Source organism: Phocoena phocoena, chromosome 16 (genome assembly GCF_963924675.1).
Source record: "Phocoena phocoena chromosome 16, mPhoPho1.1, whole genome shotgun sequence".
Taxonomy (NCBI): domain Eukaryota; kingdom Metazoa; phylum Chordata; class Mammalia; order Artiodactyla; family Phocoenidae; genus Phocoena; species Phocoena phocoena.
This window is the reverse complement of record NC_089234.1, coordinates 54,001,060-54,017,378: the sequence shown is the minus strand read 5'-3', so window position 1 is coordinate 54,017,378 and position 16,319 is coordinate 54,001,060. Positions and strand designations below refer to the sequence as shown.

Below are 16,319 nucleotides of genomic sequence, written 5' to 3'. Positions count from 1 at the left end.
GATGAAAACTGTATGCCAATAAATTAGATAATTTAGATGAAATGGACAAACTCTAGAAATACACAGTCTACAGAAACTGACACAAGAAGAAATAGAAAATCAGAATAGACCCATAACAAATAAAGAGATTCAATTAGTAATAAAAAACATCTACTCACAAAAGAAAGCCCAAGCTCAGATGGCTTCACAGGTGAATTCCACCAACCATTTAAAGAAGAATTTATATTAATTCTCCACAAACTCTTCCAGAAAATAAAACAGGATGGAATACTTCCCGAATCATGGAACTGATAGATGTTATTACATGGATGAACCTTGAAAACAATATGCTAAGTGAAAGAATCCGGTGACAAAAGACCACATATTATATGGATCTATTTATATGAATTGTCCAGAATAGGGAAATCTACAGAGACTGAAAGTAGATTAGTGGATGTTAGGAGACGGGGGTTCAGAGGGTGATCGCTAAAGAGTATGAGGTTTCTTTTTGAGGTGACAAAAATGCTCTTTAATTGATTGTGGTGACGGTCGCACGGCTGTGTGAATATGCGAAGAGTCATCAACTTGTATATTGTAAATGGTTGAATTATAACTCATTAAAGCTGTTACCAAAAATAAGCATTTCACTTTTAAATGTTATAAATGCTGAGCTCTTACCTAATAGTTCATTTGAAACACAGATTTCCACCTGCTCCTTCATTCCGGAAGACTTGTACTAAGCACCTGCCGTACTGTATGGTACCTGGGCTGGCAGAGATGAATCGAGCCCAGCACATGCCCCTGGGGCCTGTGGTCATATTCCAGCCTCTGCTAAAATACTTACCTAAGTATGTGCACTCTGCATTGTGATGCAAGGGAGATAAAATAATGCTGGCCAACAGTTACTGAGGGCTTCCTGTGTGCCAGGCATTGTGCTAAGCGCTTTCCATGCATTACTTCATTGAGTCCTCACAGCAGTCTCCTGTGTTAGTGTTCTCACTAGCCTCGTTTTACGGATGGTGACCCTCATGGAGAGTGAAGGGAGATCCTTGGGTCTGCAGGAATCCCGGATAGAATCAAGTCTGAGATGAGGCCAGAAGAGGGGCTCTACCAACTCAAGGGAGAAACAAGCTCCACAGGCCATGGAAGTCTCAGCGTGGAGCTGTGTGGATGCTCAAGGAAACAAAGAGCACAGAGGCCCCAGGACCAGGGCTCTGCCCTCTCCTCAGCACGTCACCTTTCTGAGGCTCTGTTTCTCCAACTGTAAAATGGGGTATTACTCCTACTTCGGCCACACGGTTAAGAGCCCTGCACAAGATAAGCGAACACACTGTGTAACCCATATAAAGGAAGGACCGTGGTTGGCACAGTGCTAGAAAGTGAGAGGCACCTAGGAGAGGGACCCTCCTACCCCTCACATTGGGAAGAGCTCTGGCCCCGTCTGGGAGAGCACAGTGCGTGCGCAAATACACACACACCTTCGCCATCCCTACACCTCTGACTCATCACCTGTTGCCTTTGGATACTGGTCACCCTTGTCCCATCAACCTGCCAGCCCCACTCAAGCCCCTCTCCTCCTGGAAGCTTTCCCAGGCTGTCTGCCCAGCATGAGCACACCTCCTCAGAGCCCCTGAGAGCCCCTGCTTATGTCTGAGCGTCACCTGCCTGTGGGGTTGAAATCTCCACTCCTCCACTGACTGGCTTGATGGTCCAGTGTGAGACCTTCACTCACACAAAGCATCCCGCAACAGGAGGCTATTAAAAGCACTTAGCACACCAGGCAGAAGTGAGCGCTGAATGAAATGCTTGGAGAGCACTTAGCACACTGCCTGTCTCCTCCTTAAACCTGGTGGAGTTCTGCTGTGCCCTGTAGGCAGAGTGCCTGAGAGCTGACAACCCCTGTGCTGGCGGCTCAGCTGGGGAAGGCTCACTGGGTGGGCCATGGGCACATCTCTGAGCGCCAACCAGATCCTCACCCTCTGCCAGGATCTCCTCATGCAAAGGGCCCCTTGCTTACTCTGTACACTGAGGGTAGACAGGGCACAGGGGAGTGCGGATCTGGAGGGCAGCCCATCAGTGGGTCTGGCGTGGGTGGGCCTCTCTTGGCCAGGGCTTGGGGGGAGGGCTGAGGTCACCGGCTGAATCACCGGGGATCTTACTAGAACACAGTTCTGGGCTGGGCCTGAGATTCTGCATTTCTAACAAGCCCTGGGGTGATACTGATGCAGCTGTGGCCGGCCGTACTTGAAGCAGCCAGGACCTGAGGCATGGCACGGTCATTTCTGAGAAGAGCGGTGATTGGCAATCGCACCTCAACCTCCCGCCGGTCCTGGAGGGACCCAGCCCTGCCCAGCCACACCCTCGGCTGCCAACATCTGGAGGGCAAGACTACACGGATTTTCTGAGTTTCCAGGATTCCATTTCCATTACACGTACAAAATAAAAGTAGTACCACGTTCTAAAAACAGTGGAAAGTATGAAAAAACAATAGGGAGAAAAAAATCACTGATAATCTCGTATGGTGTTTAACACAACTCTTAACCTCTCTCTCCCCAGGATTCCAAAGCCATGTCGGTCAGAGAGTCAGGGTCGCCTGGTGAGTGGGGTCTGCCCCCCGGACCCCCACCCTGTCGTGGCAAAGCACCGGGTGAGAGACGGGGCTGCTCCTGAAGCCTCGGTCTCCCAACCCCCTTCCCACCCCAAGGGAGCGACACCCAGCCCACGGTGCCCGAGGCCTTCACCTAGACCTATCCCGGGGACACAGGGCTCGGGCAGGGTGCCCCCTCCCCCTCACGGGAGCAGGCTGCAGAGGAGGCAGAGGCGGGGGCCTGGGGGAGGGGGGCGCACATCTGGATCCCTGGCCCAGAGCCCACATTCCTTCCCTGTGAGCGGGAGGCGGCGGGCTCTCGGGAGAGCTGTGAAGATGCTGCTGGCCCCCTCCTGCCCCACGGTAACAGGACCCACCTCGGCAGGATGACTGGGGGGACTCGAAGGCCCAGAACCTCATTCTGGGGTCCCCCACCCAGATTGCTGACCGGCCAGTGCAGCACCAAGCTGGGGGCTCTGTCCCGTCCATACCAGCCAGCCTGCCTCAGAAAAACCAGAGGGGACAAAAAGGTGGCGACCAGCAGCCACGGGGCCAGGCGCTCGCTGAAGGGGCCCTGGGGGGACACAGGGCCCACAGGTCAGCAGGGGCCCTGAGCCCCACCGGGGCCGGGCTGCCTTACCTGGGGGCAGTCCTTGATGTAGTGTCCTTTGTTGAAGCACAGGTGGCACAGGTAGTTGGGCGGGGGCCGCTTGCTGGGCTTGCGGGTCTCAGAGGTGAGGGTCAGCTCGGAGAAGTGCTCGGTGAGGGAGCTGAGGCCGTCGGCGATGTTGTTGAGGGAGCCGTAGGGCGAGGCGCTCTTGTACACGCTGCTGCTCAGCGCCTGCAGGGGACAGAGGCCGTGAGGGCTCTGGAGGCCTGGCCACTTACGGCGCTGTGGCCTCCTGGGAACCTCCACAGGCCCGTACACACACACGCACACGCACACGCACACGCACACACACCAATTCATAGTGACCCTTCAGCCGCCTGAGGGCTCCAGCTTCCTGGAGGCTGCATTCAAGTCCTACCTCTAGTTGCGCATCCAAGGACAAGCCAGTTAGCCACTCGGGGCCTCAGTGGCCCCATCCGGTAAATGGGAATAACGATCGCTACCTCCAAGGGTTTCTATGAGGCTAACATGAGGCCAAGAGTGTAAAGCCCTTTATTTCCTGCCGGGCCCTGAGGAAGCACTCAGTATATGGGGATGGTGATGACAATGATCATAGCTCTCTACACACTGCCAGGGGTAAGACGTACGGCACAAAGCAACCTGTTAGAGCCGGGGCTCTGCCACGTCCTTGTGGGGTGACTTGAGACATCAGCTCGCAGCATTGTTTCCATAGTACAGAAGAGGAGACTGAAGTGCAGCATTTTGCCTGGTCTCCTGCAGCCCCAGGCCTGTGCACACTGTGTTCCGGGGAGCCCTCGTCCCGGCCCCGGCCAGCTCTCTGGAAGCCCGGGGAGGAAGTGGCCCACCTCTCTCACCTCTCCCACCTCCAGTTGACAGGAACCAGATGTCTTGCCTGGCTTCAAAGTAGACGCGGCCCAGGCCCCCTCCTGGTGTATACAGCTTCTATTTATAGGAGTCACGGGCTCTGGGCGGCCGGGCACACTGGAATTTAGCAAAGGTGGGGCCTGCGGTGAGGCTGGCAGGGAATGGCCGTGGGCCCCTCTCCTGGGGCCAGGCCAAGGCTGGAAAGAGGCAGCTTCCCCAGGAGGCTGATGACATACCTGGGCACGGGGCTTGGGCACACCTGGCCCCAGCTAAGGTGCCCAAGAACCCCAGCAGTGAACTACAGACCTGGGGGAGACTTGTTGGAGAGACAACACAGCCTTGTTCTTGGGGGTCCCCAGGCTCACAGGGGAGGAGAGCCACAGAGAGGAAGTTGCCTCAGGCTCCCTTACAAAGATGGGGCAGAAGGAGCCCAGGGTAGGGACGGTGCTTTCTGTGTCCCCTCAGTGTGGGAAGGCAGGGAGGTGAGCTGAGAGCTGGCCCCAGGGGATCAGACACCCCTCGTCCAACCAGGACAGATCCCACCCCTCACACATGTACGCCTCTGGGGGGGATCTGGCACTCCTCCCTAGAGGACACAGCCCTCACTCTTCTTGGCTCCCTGGACACCCTGCTATGTGACCCTGGGCCAGCCCTTTCCCTCTCTGGGCCTCTGTTCTCTCCCATGTAGGTTTAGACCACAGCCTGGGATCTGGAAGGAAAGACAGAGACACCACATCCAGGGCAGCCAGGCCCAACACACAGTCAGTTTGCAGTGACTGGGCATTGAACTCAAAGGGTCCTAATGACCATTTCTGCTCTACCACTGCCCAGGACTACTGTGAAAGATCCCACACAAACCTGCATCAAGTCTCAGGGCAACTCTCCAGCTCGTAGAGAGCCCCAGATGGTCCATCCTGAAAGGCAGAGGGTCCCCCATCCCTGGAGGTATGCGAGCCAAGACTGGACAACCTTAAAGGATGTGGGGAAGGTCCCAAAGGAAGTGGGATTAGATGATAATAGTAACATATACTGAGCACTTTAATGTCCCTGGTGCTGGAAACTTTACACGTGTTAAGATAGCTGACGCTCACCACAGCCCTATGAGCCACTGTGCCCATTCTACAGATTAGATGAGTGTGTCCAACCTTGTATGGAATGGCCTGGGACACTTTTAACAAATACAGTTTTCTGGGCCCCACCTCAGACCTACCAAAGCAGCCACCTAGGAATGAGGACCCAAAATCTACTGCATTGTTTCACTGCAGTAAAATATACATTACATAAAACCTACCCTTTTAACAATTTTTAAGTCTGCAGCTCAGTGGCACTAAGTACATTCGCACACTTTATCGCACAACCGTCACCAGAACCCGTCTCCAGAAATTTTTCTTTATTCCAAACTGAAACTCTGTCCCTGTTAAACACTAACTCCCCGAAGCCCAAGTCTGCATTTTAAAGCTCCCCTGGGGCAGCTCAGGTACAACCTGTCCAGTCCTACCTGGCCTTAGGAGCACCTGGACTTTCCAGCTATCAAGGTCTCTCCTTAGCTTGTCTCTCGACCTCTCCCCACCAGAACTGGTCTGGGGGAGGGCAGTATCGCCCCAGCCTCCCAGAGAAAAGTTCATCCAAACAAGAAACTTGAAGCTCCAAAGGGTGTGACTCACCCTCACGGCTGGGAAATGCAACTTCACAAATAACAACCCTCTTATTTTTTTTCTCTTTTCTTTTATTTTTTCTGGGTAAGATTGAAGCAAGTCCACAGGGATCAGGGCTGTTTCAGCAGCAACTTGTCAAGAGGAAGGGGAAGTTTGGTGGGAGCCAGAAGAGAACTAATTACACCCTGAAAAAACCTCTCCCCCATCTTGTGGCCACACACCCTGCCCACGGTGGCCCCGTGGGTATCCCTGGGCAGCCAGAGGCCTCCGAGCAGGCTGTCCTCTCCCCGGCAGCTTGACATCCCCCCCATAGCCTCAGATGGGGCACAGCTTTGCCCCTCAGGAGGGTCACACAGGCAGCTGCGGGTCAGAGAAGCGAGGCCAGAGCTCCCCTCATCGCCGACCAGTGTGCTCCGGCCTGGGCCTCACGGGCGCTCCAGCTCCCTCCCCCCCGCCACCGTTCAAGACGACACCACGAAAGGACGAAAGGCGGAACAGTCAACTGACCCAACCTCACTCTCAAGTTACAATGGAGAAACTGAGGCCCAGCGAGGCCCGGGGGCACAGACCAGAGCACACAGCCAGGCCTAAGGGCCAGGAGTTCTGCTTGCCGGCCGGCTGGACGGGCAGGTGGGGCAGCAAGCTGTTTCCTCTCCGAAGCTCCAAGGAGCTCGGGCCATGGAGGTGAAAGGCAAGTTGGTCTCTCGGACGTTTCCACGGCCTGTGGGGACTGGCCAGAGCAGAGGCCAGGACACACAGAGCTCCCTCCCTCTGTCTGTGGAGCCGGGGCCCTGGCCTTTTGGGTTTCCCACGTGTAAAATGTAACATGGACCAGGGGAGGAGTGCAAACTTGATGATCTCTGCCAGCCTGCTTCTTCAAGGTCCAGATTCCAGGCACTGAAAGATGCCCCCAGAGCCTGGTCCACAGAAGGCACTTTATCCACGAGGTCACCACCTCTCCCAAGTCCTGCCATCTGTAGCTGGAGGACAAGGCCGGGCAGGGCTCCCCTTCATCAGTCAGCCCCTAACTCTGCAACAACGAAGCTGCTCCCCTTACTGTCCCACCAGCAACCGCTCTTTTCCCTCCAGGGCTGCACTTGCTGTCCACCCCTGGGATGCCCACTCTGGGTCCAAACCCCTGCAGGACCGGGCTCTTGGCCACGGCTCTAACTCTAGTGGTGTGGCCTTGAACCCACCCCTTCTTCTTTCTCAGGCCTGGGCGCCAAGGGACGGTGTGAAAAGCACAGGTTCAGGTGCTACTGAGGCCCCACTGGCCACAGAGTCCCCAGCCCCCTCCAGGGGCCTCCTGACCTCCCGGCCACAGCCCTGTGCTGTAGGCTGGGGTGGGGACCACCCTGTGACTCCCCTGCCCTTGCCTGAAGGGGCTCTGATGTCTCTCTCTAACCTCTTTACACGGTGATACCTCCTCATCTCTCCACAAGGCTGGACATCCCCCAAGGCAAAGATTCTGCAACCCTCCGTCGCCCCAGAGACCAGACTGTTTCTGGTGTCCCCTACGCCCATGACTGTCCTGTGTGCAATAATCACAGGCGGGAAGGGAGCTCCACTTGACAGATGAGGGTATGGATGCTCCAACACCTTGAAGGATTTAGGCCAGGGTCTCTGAGTTCCCACGGTCTAAGGCTGAGGGTGATTTCACCTCAGATGTAGCTGCTCTGGGCAGTGGTTGTGGGCAGCCCCACCAGTGTGTGGCTCTGGGTTATCTGGGCCCAAATCACCAGCCTGGGGGAAGAAACCGCCCCTCCTTCCTCCCTGGGTCAGCGACCCCAGCAGCTAGTAGGAAGCGTGGGATCCTTATGCCACATGTGGGGAACAAAGCATCAGATTCCTGTCCATTGCTGGAACTCCTCCAAGGTTCTGGCTTGGCTGTTGGAGAAAGTTAGATGGGAAGATACTACAGTTGATTCTCATCCTACTTGTGTTAGATACTTGACTGGATCCCTTCCCTTTCTTAGTCTCATCCCTGACAAGAACACTCTGGATGGGCATTACTGGTCCTATTTTATAGAACTGGAAACTGAGGCTCAGCGAGGCTGTGTAACTTGCCCAAGGAAACACAGCCAGCATGTGGCTGAGAGGAGAGTCACACCCAGATCTGTTGGCCTGTTGTATTTCAGCCCCCGAATGGCCTCCAAGGCTTGGCTTCCCCTACAGGAAGGGGACCCAGAGTAAAACACCTGGCGTGGACCATCCTCCTTGGCACAGAAGCCCCTCAGCCCTGGCAAGATGAGACACCAGCTTCTCTGGGCTGCTTGAGGGGCTTGGGGCCCGGGGTTGGTGGTTCTGTTGAGGGGTTTGGGATCCACAAGTGGAGATTTCCAGGGCTGACTCAACCTGACAAGATGTGCTCCCCCTTGGCCGCCCCCCCAGGACAGAAACAGGGCACAGTGGGAGGGGGGAGGCAGGAGTTAGGACAGGTGGGCAGAAGCTTCCGAGAGCAGACCAGAGGGAGAAGCGATGGGTGCAAGAAAAGAAGAGGGACAGCAGGCAAAGGCGGGAGCAGCCCGGCAGGGAAGGTCATGGCAGTGGCAGTGGGCAGCGTCCAAGGAGGTCTGTCCAAAGCAAATGCTGAGTCCTGCTGCCCCTGGGCCTGAGACGGCCCTGGAGGAGGAATTCTCTGGTCCTAGTCTCAGCTCTGTGGGGGCTCTTTCATCAGCTGAACAAATGCTTTCTTATCCCCAAAAGCCACCCCCATACACACACACACAGACACACGCACACACACATGCACACACATACACACCCACACTCCTCTCTTTGGGACAAGAAACCATTCATCTCACAAATGAGTCTACCCCTTCTCCAAAGAGACCTGCACTTCTTCTACCCGCTGGGGTCTAAATGGGGCTCCGGCCCGCAGGGTCAAACACAAACACATCCTATACACACAAGCAGGGGCGGATGTGGGCTGGGCTCAGGGACAGAAGGAGACAGCCATTGTCAAGGCTGGAGCTGGCCGATGGGAGAGTGAAGCCACACCTGGACCGAGGGTTTCCCTAGCCACAGTCAGACCCCAGCTCTGCTCCTGTTTCCAAGGTCCAAAGCTGACCTGTGGGCCAAGAAGGTGGCAGGGTCGACCGTGACAGAGGTGGCAATCCCCCCACTCCGGAGCCCCGAGGGCACCAGTGCCTCCTAGAGGCCCATTCACCCAGGGCATACAAAACACAATCCCCTGGACACAGCCAGAGCTTGATGGGAGATTCAGATTTAAATAAGCAAGCTGTGCTCTTCTTGGTAGGGGGAGTTGGGAGAGAGAAATGGGGAGAGAAAGGACCAGGGGATGCAGGAGCACAGTGGCAGCAGGACAGAGCAGAACAGACACAGGGGAGGCTCCCCATCCCCACTCAGTCCCTCCTGCTCCCCCCAGGTCACCACTCACTCGGTAGGTGTTCACGTTTCACAACCATGTGCCTGCTGCCCAGCTACAGCATAAGCACTGGGGACCAGGCTGCCCCTCGCTTCTAGAATATATTCACTACATCAAAGCAGAAAGCATGGATCCAAGACCTCGAGGACTAGAGGTCCCTAAGATTTAGCCACCCTGGGGTGCCACTGAGGCTTGCAGCTTCTACAGTAGGGGGCCTGGATTTGGGATCCACTGTTGACATGATCCCCTTGAAACTACATGCAAATGCGAGTTCTGCGTGTGCATGCACTTGTGTGCTATGTGCATGGCACTGAGGAGAGGAATTCGAGCTGCTTTCAGATTCTCAAAGAGGTCCATAGCCAAAGAAGGCCAAGAGCTGTTAGCACACCTAAGCTTCTGCTGGGACCCTATCTCTAGGGATAGGGTTTCATGATTCCCAAGTCAGCTCTTTAAAATTTATCAAGCAATCCATAAACACTTCTTCTGTGCGATAAAACAAGAGGCTAAGAGACTAGGAAAGCATTCACAATAGTCACAAGTCTGGGGAAGGAAGAGGAGGAGAGAGTCCAAGTCATCCATCCACCCATCCACCTAGTGAATGTTAACTGAGCACCTAGTCTGTCCCAGGCACTGACTAAGCATCGGATGCTGTGATTACGAAGTGGAAAAAGACAGGATTCCTATTCTCAGAGTGTTGAAATGTAGCTATGGAGACAGACACATATTTCACAGAAATACCGATTGTTAAGACATGCTTTACCAGAAGGATGTACCACTCATCTGTCATGGGACACGGAAGCTGGTGGGAGGTGTGCTCCCCACGACAGCCAGGTAAAGCCTTCGGAGAAGAGACATCCACTGGTGCCATGAAGAAGTAAGTTGGAATCTGTCAGTTATACGGGGACAGTCAATAGCATTAGAAGCAGTAGCAACAGCAAGTGCAAAAGCTTAGAGGGATGGGCGTGCTTGGTGTTTTCAGAAACCTCAAGTGGACCAGTATGGCCAGAGAAGGACAGAATAAAGATCATACAACACCTGGGACTTCCCTGGTGGTCCGGTGGTTAAGAATCTGCCTTCCAAGGTAGGGGACGCGGGTTCGATCCCTAGTCAGGGAACTAAGATCCCGCATGCCACAGGGCAAATAAGCCCACACATGCCACAACTACTGAGCCCACGCACCACGACTAGAGAGAAGCCTGTGCGCCACAACTAGAGAGAAGCCCGAGGGCCACAACGAAGAGCCCGCACACTGCAACAAAAGATCCCGCGTGCTGGGCTTCCCTGGTGGCGCAGTGGCTGGGAATCCGCCTGCCGATGCAGGGGACACGGGTTTGTGCCCCGGTCCGGGAAGATCCCGCGTGCCGCGGAGCGGCTGAGCCCGTGAGTCGTGGCCATTGGGCCTGCGCGTCCGGGCCTGTGCTCCGCAACGGGAGAGGCCGCAGCGGTGAGAGACCGGCGTACCGCAAAAAAAAAAAAAAAAAAAAAGATCCCGCATGCTGCAACTAAGACCTGACACAGCCAAAAATAAACAAATAAATAAATAAAAAGATAATACATCACCACCATACACACATACACATGTGCACATACACACTTATATGACAGACCAAGCATCCTGAGATGTCCCTAACTCTATCTTCCTCCTCTTGAAGAGCCTTAGTTTCCCCATCTGCACAATGGGTTTGTGGCACACAGTGGATGCTGTGAGACAGGAGTGCTAGGAAGTGCTCAGTGTCCATCTCCTTTGCCTCTCCCAAGCCAGGCCACCATTGGACTCACATCCCACAGAGCCCCATCCTGGAGCAAGGACATGACAGGAAACCCAGAACCCATGACCAAGGCCTATCACCCTCAGAAGGTTTGAGATCGGGGACAAAACATCCAAGACACTGAGGCTTGACAGAACACCCTGGTTACTGCTTGCCCTGCACTGGCGTCCAGTGAATGATCCAGGCGAAAGCCAACTGCACCAGCTGGACGAGCCACAGAGATGATTGTAGTTGGGATGGAGAAGATTGCTAGATCTAGCTCTGCCACTGTCTTGCTGGGTGACTTGCCAGGCCTGTTCTCTCTTCTGTAAAATGGGAGCCACAAAGAAAAAGATGCCAAGGATAAAGCATCACCAAGAGTAAGAGATGCTACTCAAGGCCCGTCTTCTCCACAGGGCCCTTCTCTTGGTGCTGACAGTGCCTGGCTCTCGGCCGCTGCTAATTCCTTATTACTAATGCTGCCTGCTTTCCTCCCTCCCACCTGACTCAGATGGTCCACGAGGTGTGGTCTCCCCTCTGAGTCTAGGCCCGCCCAGTCAACTTAATTTGATGGAGGGAGGGTCAGACCACCTCAGCCAACAGGCCCTCGAACGATGGTCCCCCTTGCCTGACTCAGAGCTCAGCTTTCCAGGGCTGGCCAGAGGGAGCTGGGCATCCGCCCAAGCTCCCAGCTGGGTTGGAATGGCCATTCCTCCCAGGCCCTGGGGCTGCCCCCCACCACCGCACACAGACCACAAAGGCTGCTGGGAACAAATTTCAGTTCCTGAAGCCCACTCAGCCCCAGCGAGGCAAACTCCCACCCTCGAGCAGATATGTGGCTTTGTTCTACACTTCCAGGCAGTCTCTCAGCTCTGCCGCACCTGGGGAGAGCACAGTCCCTAATACCTGGGAACCTTTTAAAGCAGGACACTGTGGTCACCCCTCTATGGCTTCTAACAGCCCTGTGTGTGCCGGAGCCTGAAGCCCTGTCCGGTAAGCCTCACGAGACCTTTGCTGCTGTTCTCAAATCTCCAATGAGACCAGAGCTGCAAAGAGGAGGGTGTCCTCAGTGCTACAGAAGATAGTACTGGGACCCAGGAGGGCAACTGGGTTAATAGCTCCAGGAAGAGCCTCCTACGGTTTGAAGAAAGAGGTCTGCTTTGACAGAGCATTCTCTGAGCCTGGAGATGTTCATAACACTGGTGTGTGTTCTGTGCCAAAAATGTAATCCAGTCAAATAGGTATGCAAAATGTTGGGCTGAAGAAGAAAGGTTAGCAGGTTTTGTACTGCAGGACTTCTCAGAGCCTTTACTGTGTTAGCATGGTGTGTTTCCAAGGGAAGGACAGTATGCTATGCTTCCCAAATGTATCTGACCCCAAAGCCCTTCCCCCAACCTCCACAAAGTATCACTTGACAGTAGGGCCACATCTTCAAGCCACTTCTGGCCTTGGAGGAAGAGGGAAAGAAAACAGTTGCCTTAAGCATCTGACCTGGAGTGGGACAGCTACATCTCCTTTGAGGGGGTAGAGGGACTACCCGGGAGGGGCTCTCGGCATCCCTCTGAGAGCTAATGCTCAACATGGGGTAACTCTACTTTTCTGGAGGTGGAGTCCCACAGTCCCCACACTGCTGTGAATTTAAATTCCAAACAGAGCCTGGCAGGGAAGACCCCCCCCCATGCCACCCACCCCCCACTCCCTCTAAGATCTGGCTTCCTCGGATACTTGGAGAGAGACAGGAAGGGCTCAGCCAAGGGCCTCACAAGTTCCCCTCCAAAGACATATAGTTGTTGCCACAGATCAGGGGTCGAAACAGGGGTTCACAGGGCCCGGTTTCTGGACCCAGAGGCCTTTTAAAAAACTGTGCAGAGTACCTGTGTGTGCTTTGGCCTGGCAGCCTTACCACAAACTGAGAAGCCAAGGAGTCCCCACAAGCATCCAAGTCGCATCCTGGTGTCTGCTCCTGCACTTTGCCCATGAACTCTGCCATCTCCCTCTCCGCTCCCAGGGCCAGTGTTCCACTCAGAACCCTTGGCTTATCTTCAGCTTCCAGAGCTGAGGTTCCAGGGCACAATGGGCTTCTGTGCCCCCATGTCCTCACACCTCCCCCCGCCCAAAGCCCAGCTGCATTCATGGTGTTTTGCTATTGTGGTGGGAGCAGCCTGGGGTGGTGCAGGAGGGGGTGGGCCCTTGGCACAGGGACCGGTGCAGACAGGCTGTGGTCAGCGGTCAGCATGCAAGTCACATCCGCAGGCACTGCCACCAGGCCTGCCAGGCTTTGCACAGAATGGCGACGCTCCTGGGCCCCTGGGTCCCTTCGTAGAGTCCCCTCCAGCCCACACACGACTTGCTTCCTGCCCAACAAGCCCCTTGGTGGCATTCAGGTGGGGGGTATTTTTTCTTGTTCTCTCAACCAGTTGCTATTCTGGAGCCATATTAGGTCACCAGCTAAGCCCTGGACACAGGAAAGGCCTGTCCCCAGGAGCACAGCTGGGGCTTCAAGAGGGTTTAGGAGGCAAAGCGGGTGGGGGGTGAGAGCGAGTGAGTCTGAAGCCAAGAGAGTCTTCCGGAAGTCAACAGGCCCAGCCCTCCAGCCCCTGCAAGGAAGCCCCTCTTACCTCCCTAACCCAGCCTGTCTGTAGGCACATCCTCTCCTGTACAGCTCTCAAATCCCATACACATCACCCTGGGGGAGAGCAGAGACTACATTTTACAGATAGGTAAACTGAGGCCCAGACAGAGATGAGGGTTCCTCCAAAGTCAGATCGTGAGAGACTTTCTTCCACCACTGCTCTAGATAACCTTTACCAGCTCCTTCTACAGTGGCCCCAGCAAAGGCATGTGCCTCTTCATGAGGACATCGAGGTAAACAGCAGCGAAGTGACAGAAGGCAGGTCTCACTGAGACTTGGGTGGGATCCTGGATGCCAGAAATTTCCAAGAGGAGGCACAACAGCCTACCCTCACAGGGGACTCCTGATGGCCCCAAACTCCCAGGCCATCTTAGCAGAGAGCCACATGGTGGAACAAAGCCACCATAGGGTGGGAACAGAGGGAAGCCAGTAGAGGCTGATTAGGGGACTCTCACTTGACCTGTGAGTCGTGGTCACCCTCCTGCCTTTGGGCTCCCACAGGACCCCCATGAAACCACCCATCCTTCACATGGCTCTGTCTTCTAATCTGGGGCTCCCGCGAGACTCTGGCAGAATCCCCAGGGGGCCACACAGAGCTCAACAAATGTTTGGTAAGAGAACAAACAACTGACAAGACCCAGGCACCGTCCTGCAAAGCCCCTGGTCACAGAAGCCATTCCCTGAAGAGGCGGCAAAGTCTCTTACAAGAAAGAAAGATTCCCAGCCAAGAACAATTCCTCACGTGGAGAGAGTGCTTTACAGTTTACAAAGAGCTCTGGCATACAAATGCTCTCGCCTGGCACCAAATAGTGCTTTCCAGACTCATCTCCCCCAGCTATGCCTGACTAGCCCAACACAGGTCAACCAGCCCTTCTCTCTGCTGGCCTGCCATTGGCCCATCTCTAGGCCTCAGGCCAGCGATTTACATGTCCATGTCTCCCCTAGTCAATAATGGCAGAGGGGAACACATTATGGGGCCAGAAAGGGCGACCCTCTGTCTTCCCCACCTCCATCCCCAGCACACTGGTGTATACACAGGCCTTCTCCCACAAACTGTCAAGTATTCTGACTCTCCCGAAACTAATTGGTGCGCCCAGGTCTAGAAGGAAAGTGCCCCTCATGTGTGTCCTCTCCCCTGCCCCTTCCCCCTGCACTTTTGCAGAGAGAGCTGCCAGAAGGAGAGTGAGTGAAGGCCACAGAAGGGTGTCTGCAGTTCCCAAATGAGGCAGGAGTAAGTGGGAGTGGGGCCCGGGAGGAGTCCAGCTGAAGCCAGAGAGGGTGGTATTCGGGAAGGCTCTGAAGACCTCTCAAAGGGGCTGGGAGGTCCTGGCAATCTGTGTATTTATCTAGCTGGGGGAAGATGCACTGCCCCTCCGATTCTGTAACTGAATCCACCCAACAGGCAGACTTTGCAACAGCAGCCGGCCCAGGTTTCTGGAGAAGGCACTGGGCAGCTGGAACCTCTCCCCCTATCTAGCCCCCCTCCCAAGAGCTCAAGAGGATTTCCCTTTCATTTCCTTCCAGGCTGGGAGGGCGGGGGACAGCGCAGTCTGTGGGGTCAGGCCCTCAAAAACCACTTCCTATGTGGCTGGGGGAGGGCGAGCGGCTGGAGGATGTATCTGGGGGTCCCTGTGTGAGAAGAGAAGAAAAATTCTCCGGGCTAGTCACTGCTCTCCAGGGTGCCCTTCGGATCGAGAACCACCAAAGTCGGAGGAGAAAAGATTTTAGGCCCCTCCAGAGGAACTCGGAGCAGAATCCACACTCTCCGTCCCAGCCAGCGGTGGCCGAGAGGGGGATGGGGTTGGGCGTGGGAAGGACACTTGGAAGGGGCTCCCTGCACAGGCCGCGCCCCGGCTGTCTGGAGAGAATCCGGAACCCACCCTCCCAGCCGGGCCCCCCCAGTCCCCTTGGAGCAGGGCGCCCCGGGCTGGGAGAGAGGGCAGGAGGGCCCCGCCCGCGCCTGAGCAGCTCCGGGCCGGGCTCAGCTGGGAGGTGACGCGCTCCCGGCGCCCCGGGGACTTCGGGCGGCGAGTTTGGCAGAGCTGAGCGAAGCCAAGCCAAGCAGGGCCGGGCAATACGGAGCCGGGCCTGGGCCAAGCCAGGAAGAGCCGGGCAGATACGAAAAGGCCCGGCACGGTCGACTGAGGGCGGGGGCGCGCAGGGGCACCCACCTCTCCGCGCTGCAGCTGGAAGAAGCTGTTGAGATAGCTGGAGTGCAGGGGCGAGCCCAGCTGCTCTGGGCGGCCCTTGCCGAAGGCCAGCTCTGGGGGCGCGGCGCCGGCGGGCGGCTCGGGCCGGAAGGCATCGAAGGCGCTCGCCTGGTGCGTGTCCTGCAGCGACAGGTAGACCCAGTTGAGCAGCTGGGCCGGCTGGTACACCGAGGCGGCGCTCGTGTCGATGGCCGACAGCAGGCTCATTTTGCGGCGACGGTGCCGGCCCCCCCCCCGGCCGCCCGCTCGCGCCCCCCCGGAGCGGAGGGGCGGGCACCGGGGAGCCTGCGCCCACTGCCGCCGCCCGAGCCCCGACGGCGATCGCCTGCACCCCGCGCTCAGCCCACAGCCGCCGCCGCCGCCGCCTCCCCCCAACTGCAGCCGCAGAGCGCGCGGGCGGAGGAAGGAGGCTGCGAAAGTTGGGCAGGAAACTTTTGGGCCCGCCCCCTCCGATCCGCCCGCCCCGCCCCACGAACCGCTATCTGCCTCAATTCTGACCCCTTCAGCGGCCGCTCCCGGGGTGGGGTTCTCCGAGGCCCCGCCCCTCCTGGAGCCGTTCTCGCTCTCTATTGGCTGTCTCATTGAATATAGAGTGATGGGGGCGGGGTGGACGGGGAAAGAGAGC

The 16,319-nt window shown here is 56.2% G+C and overlaps 1 protein-coding gene across 1 annotated transcript in view; it reads right to left on the bottom strand.

The window, feature by feature from the left end:
- ZCCHC24 (zinc finger CCHC-type containing 24) overlaps positions 1-16,096 on the bottom strand; it is a 59,491-nt gene extending 43,395 nt beyond the window's left edge. The window contains exons 1-2 of the mRNA XM_065894532.1: positions 15,656-16,096; positions 3,207-3,407 (exon numbers count right to left, since the gene is read on the bottom strand). Coding sequence (XP_065750604.1) covers positions 3,207-3,407; positions 15,656-15,901 — 447 coding nt within the window. The 5' untranslated portion in view covers positions 15,902-16,096. The remainder of the gene's footprint in view (positions 1-3,206; positions 3,408-15,655) is intronic.
- Positions 16,097-16,319: the final 223 nt, after the last annotated feature.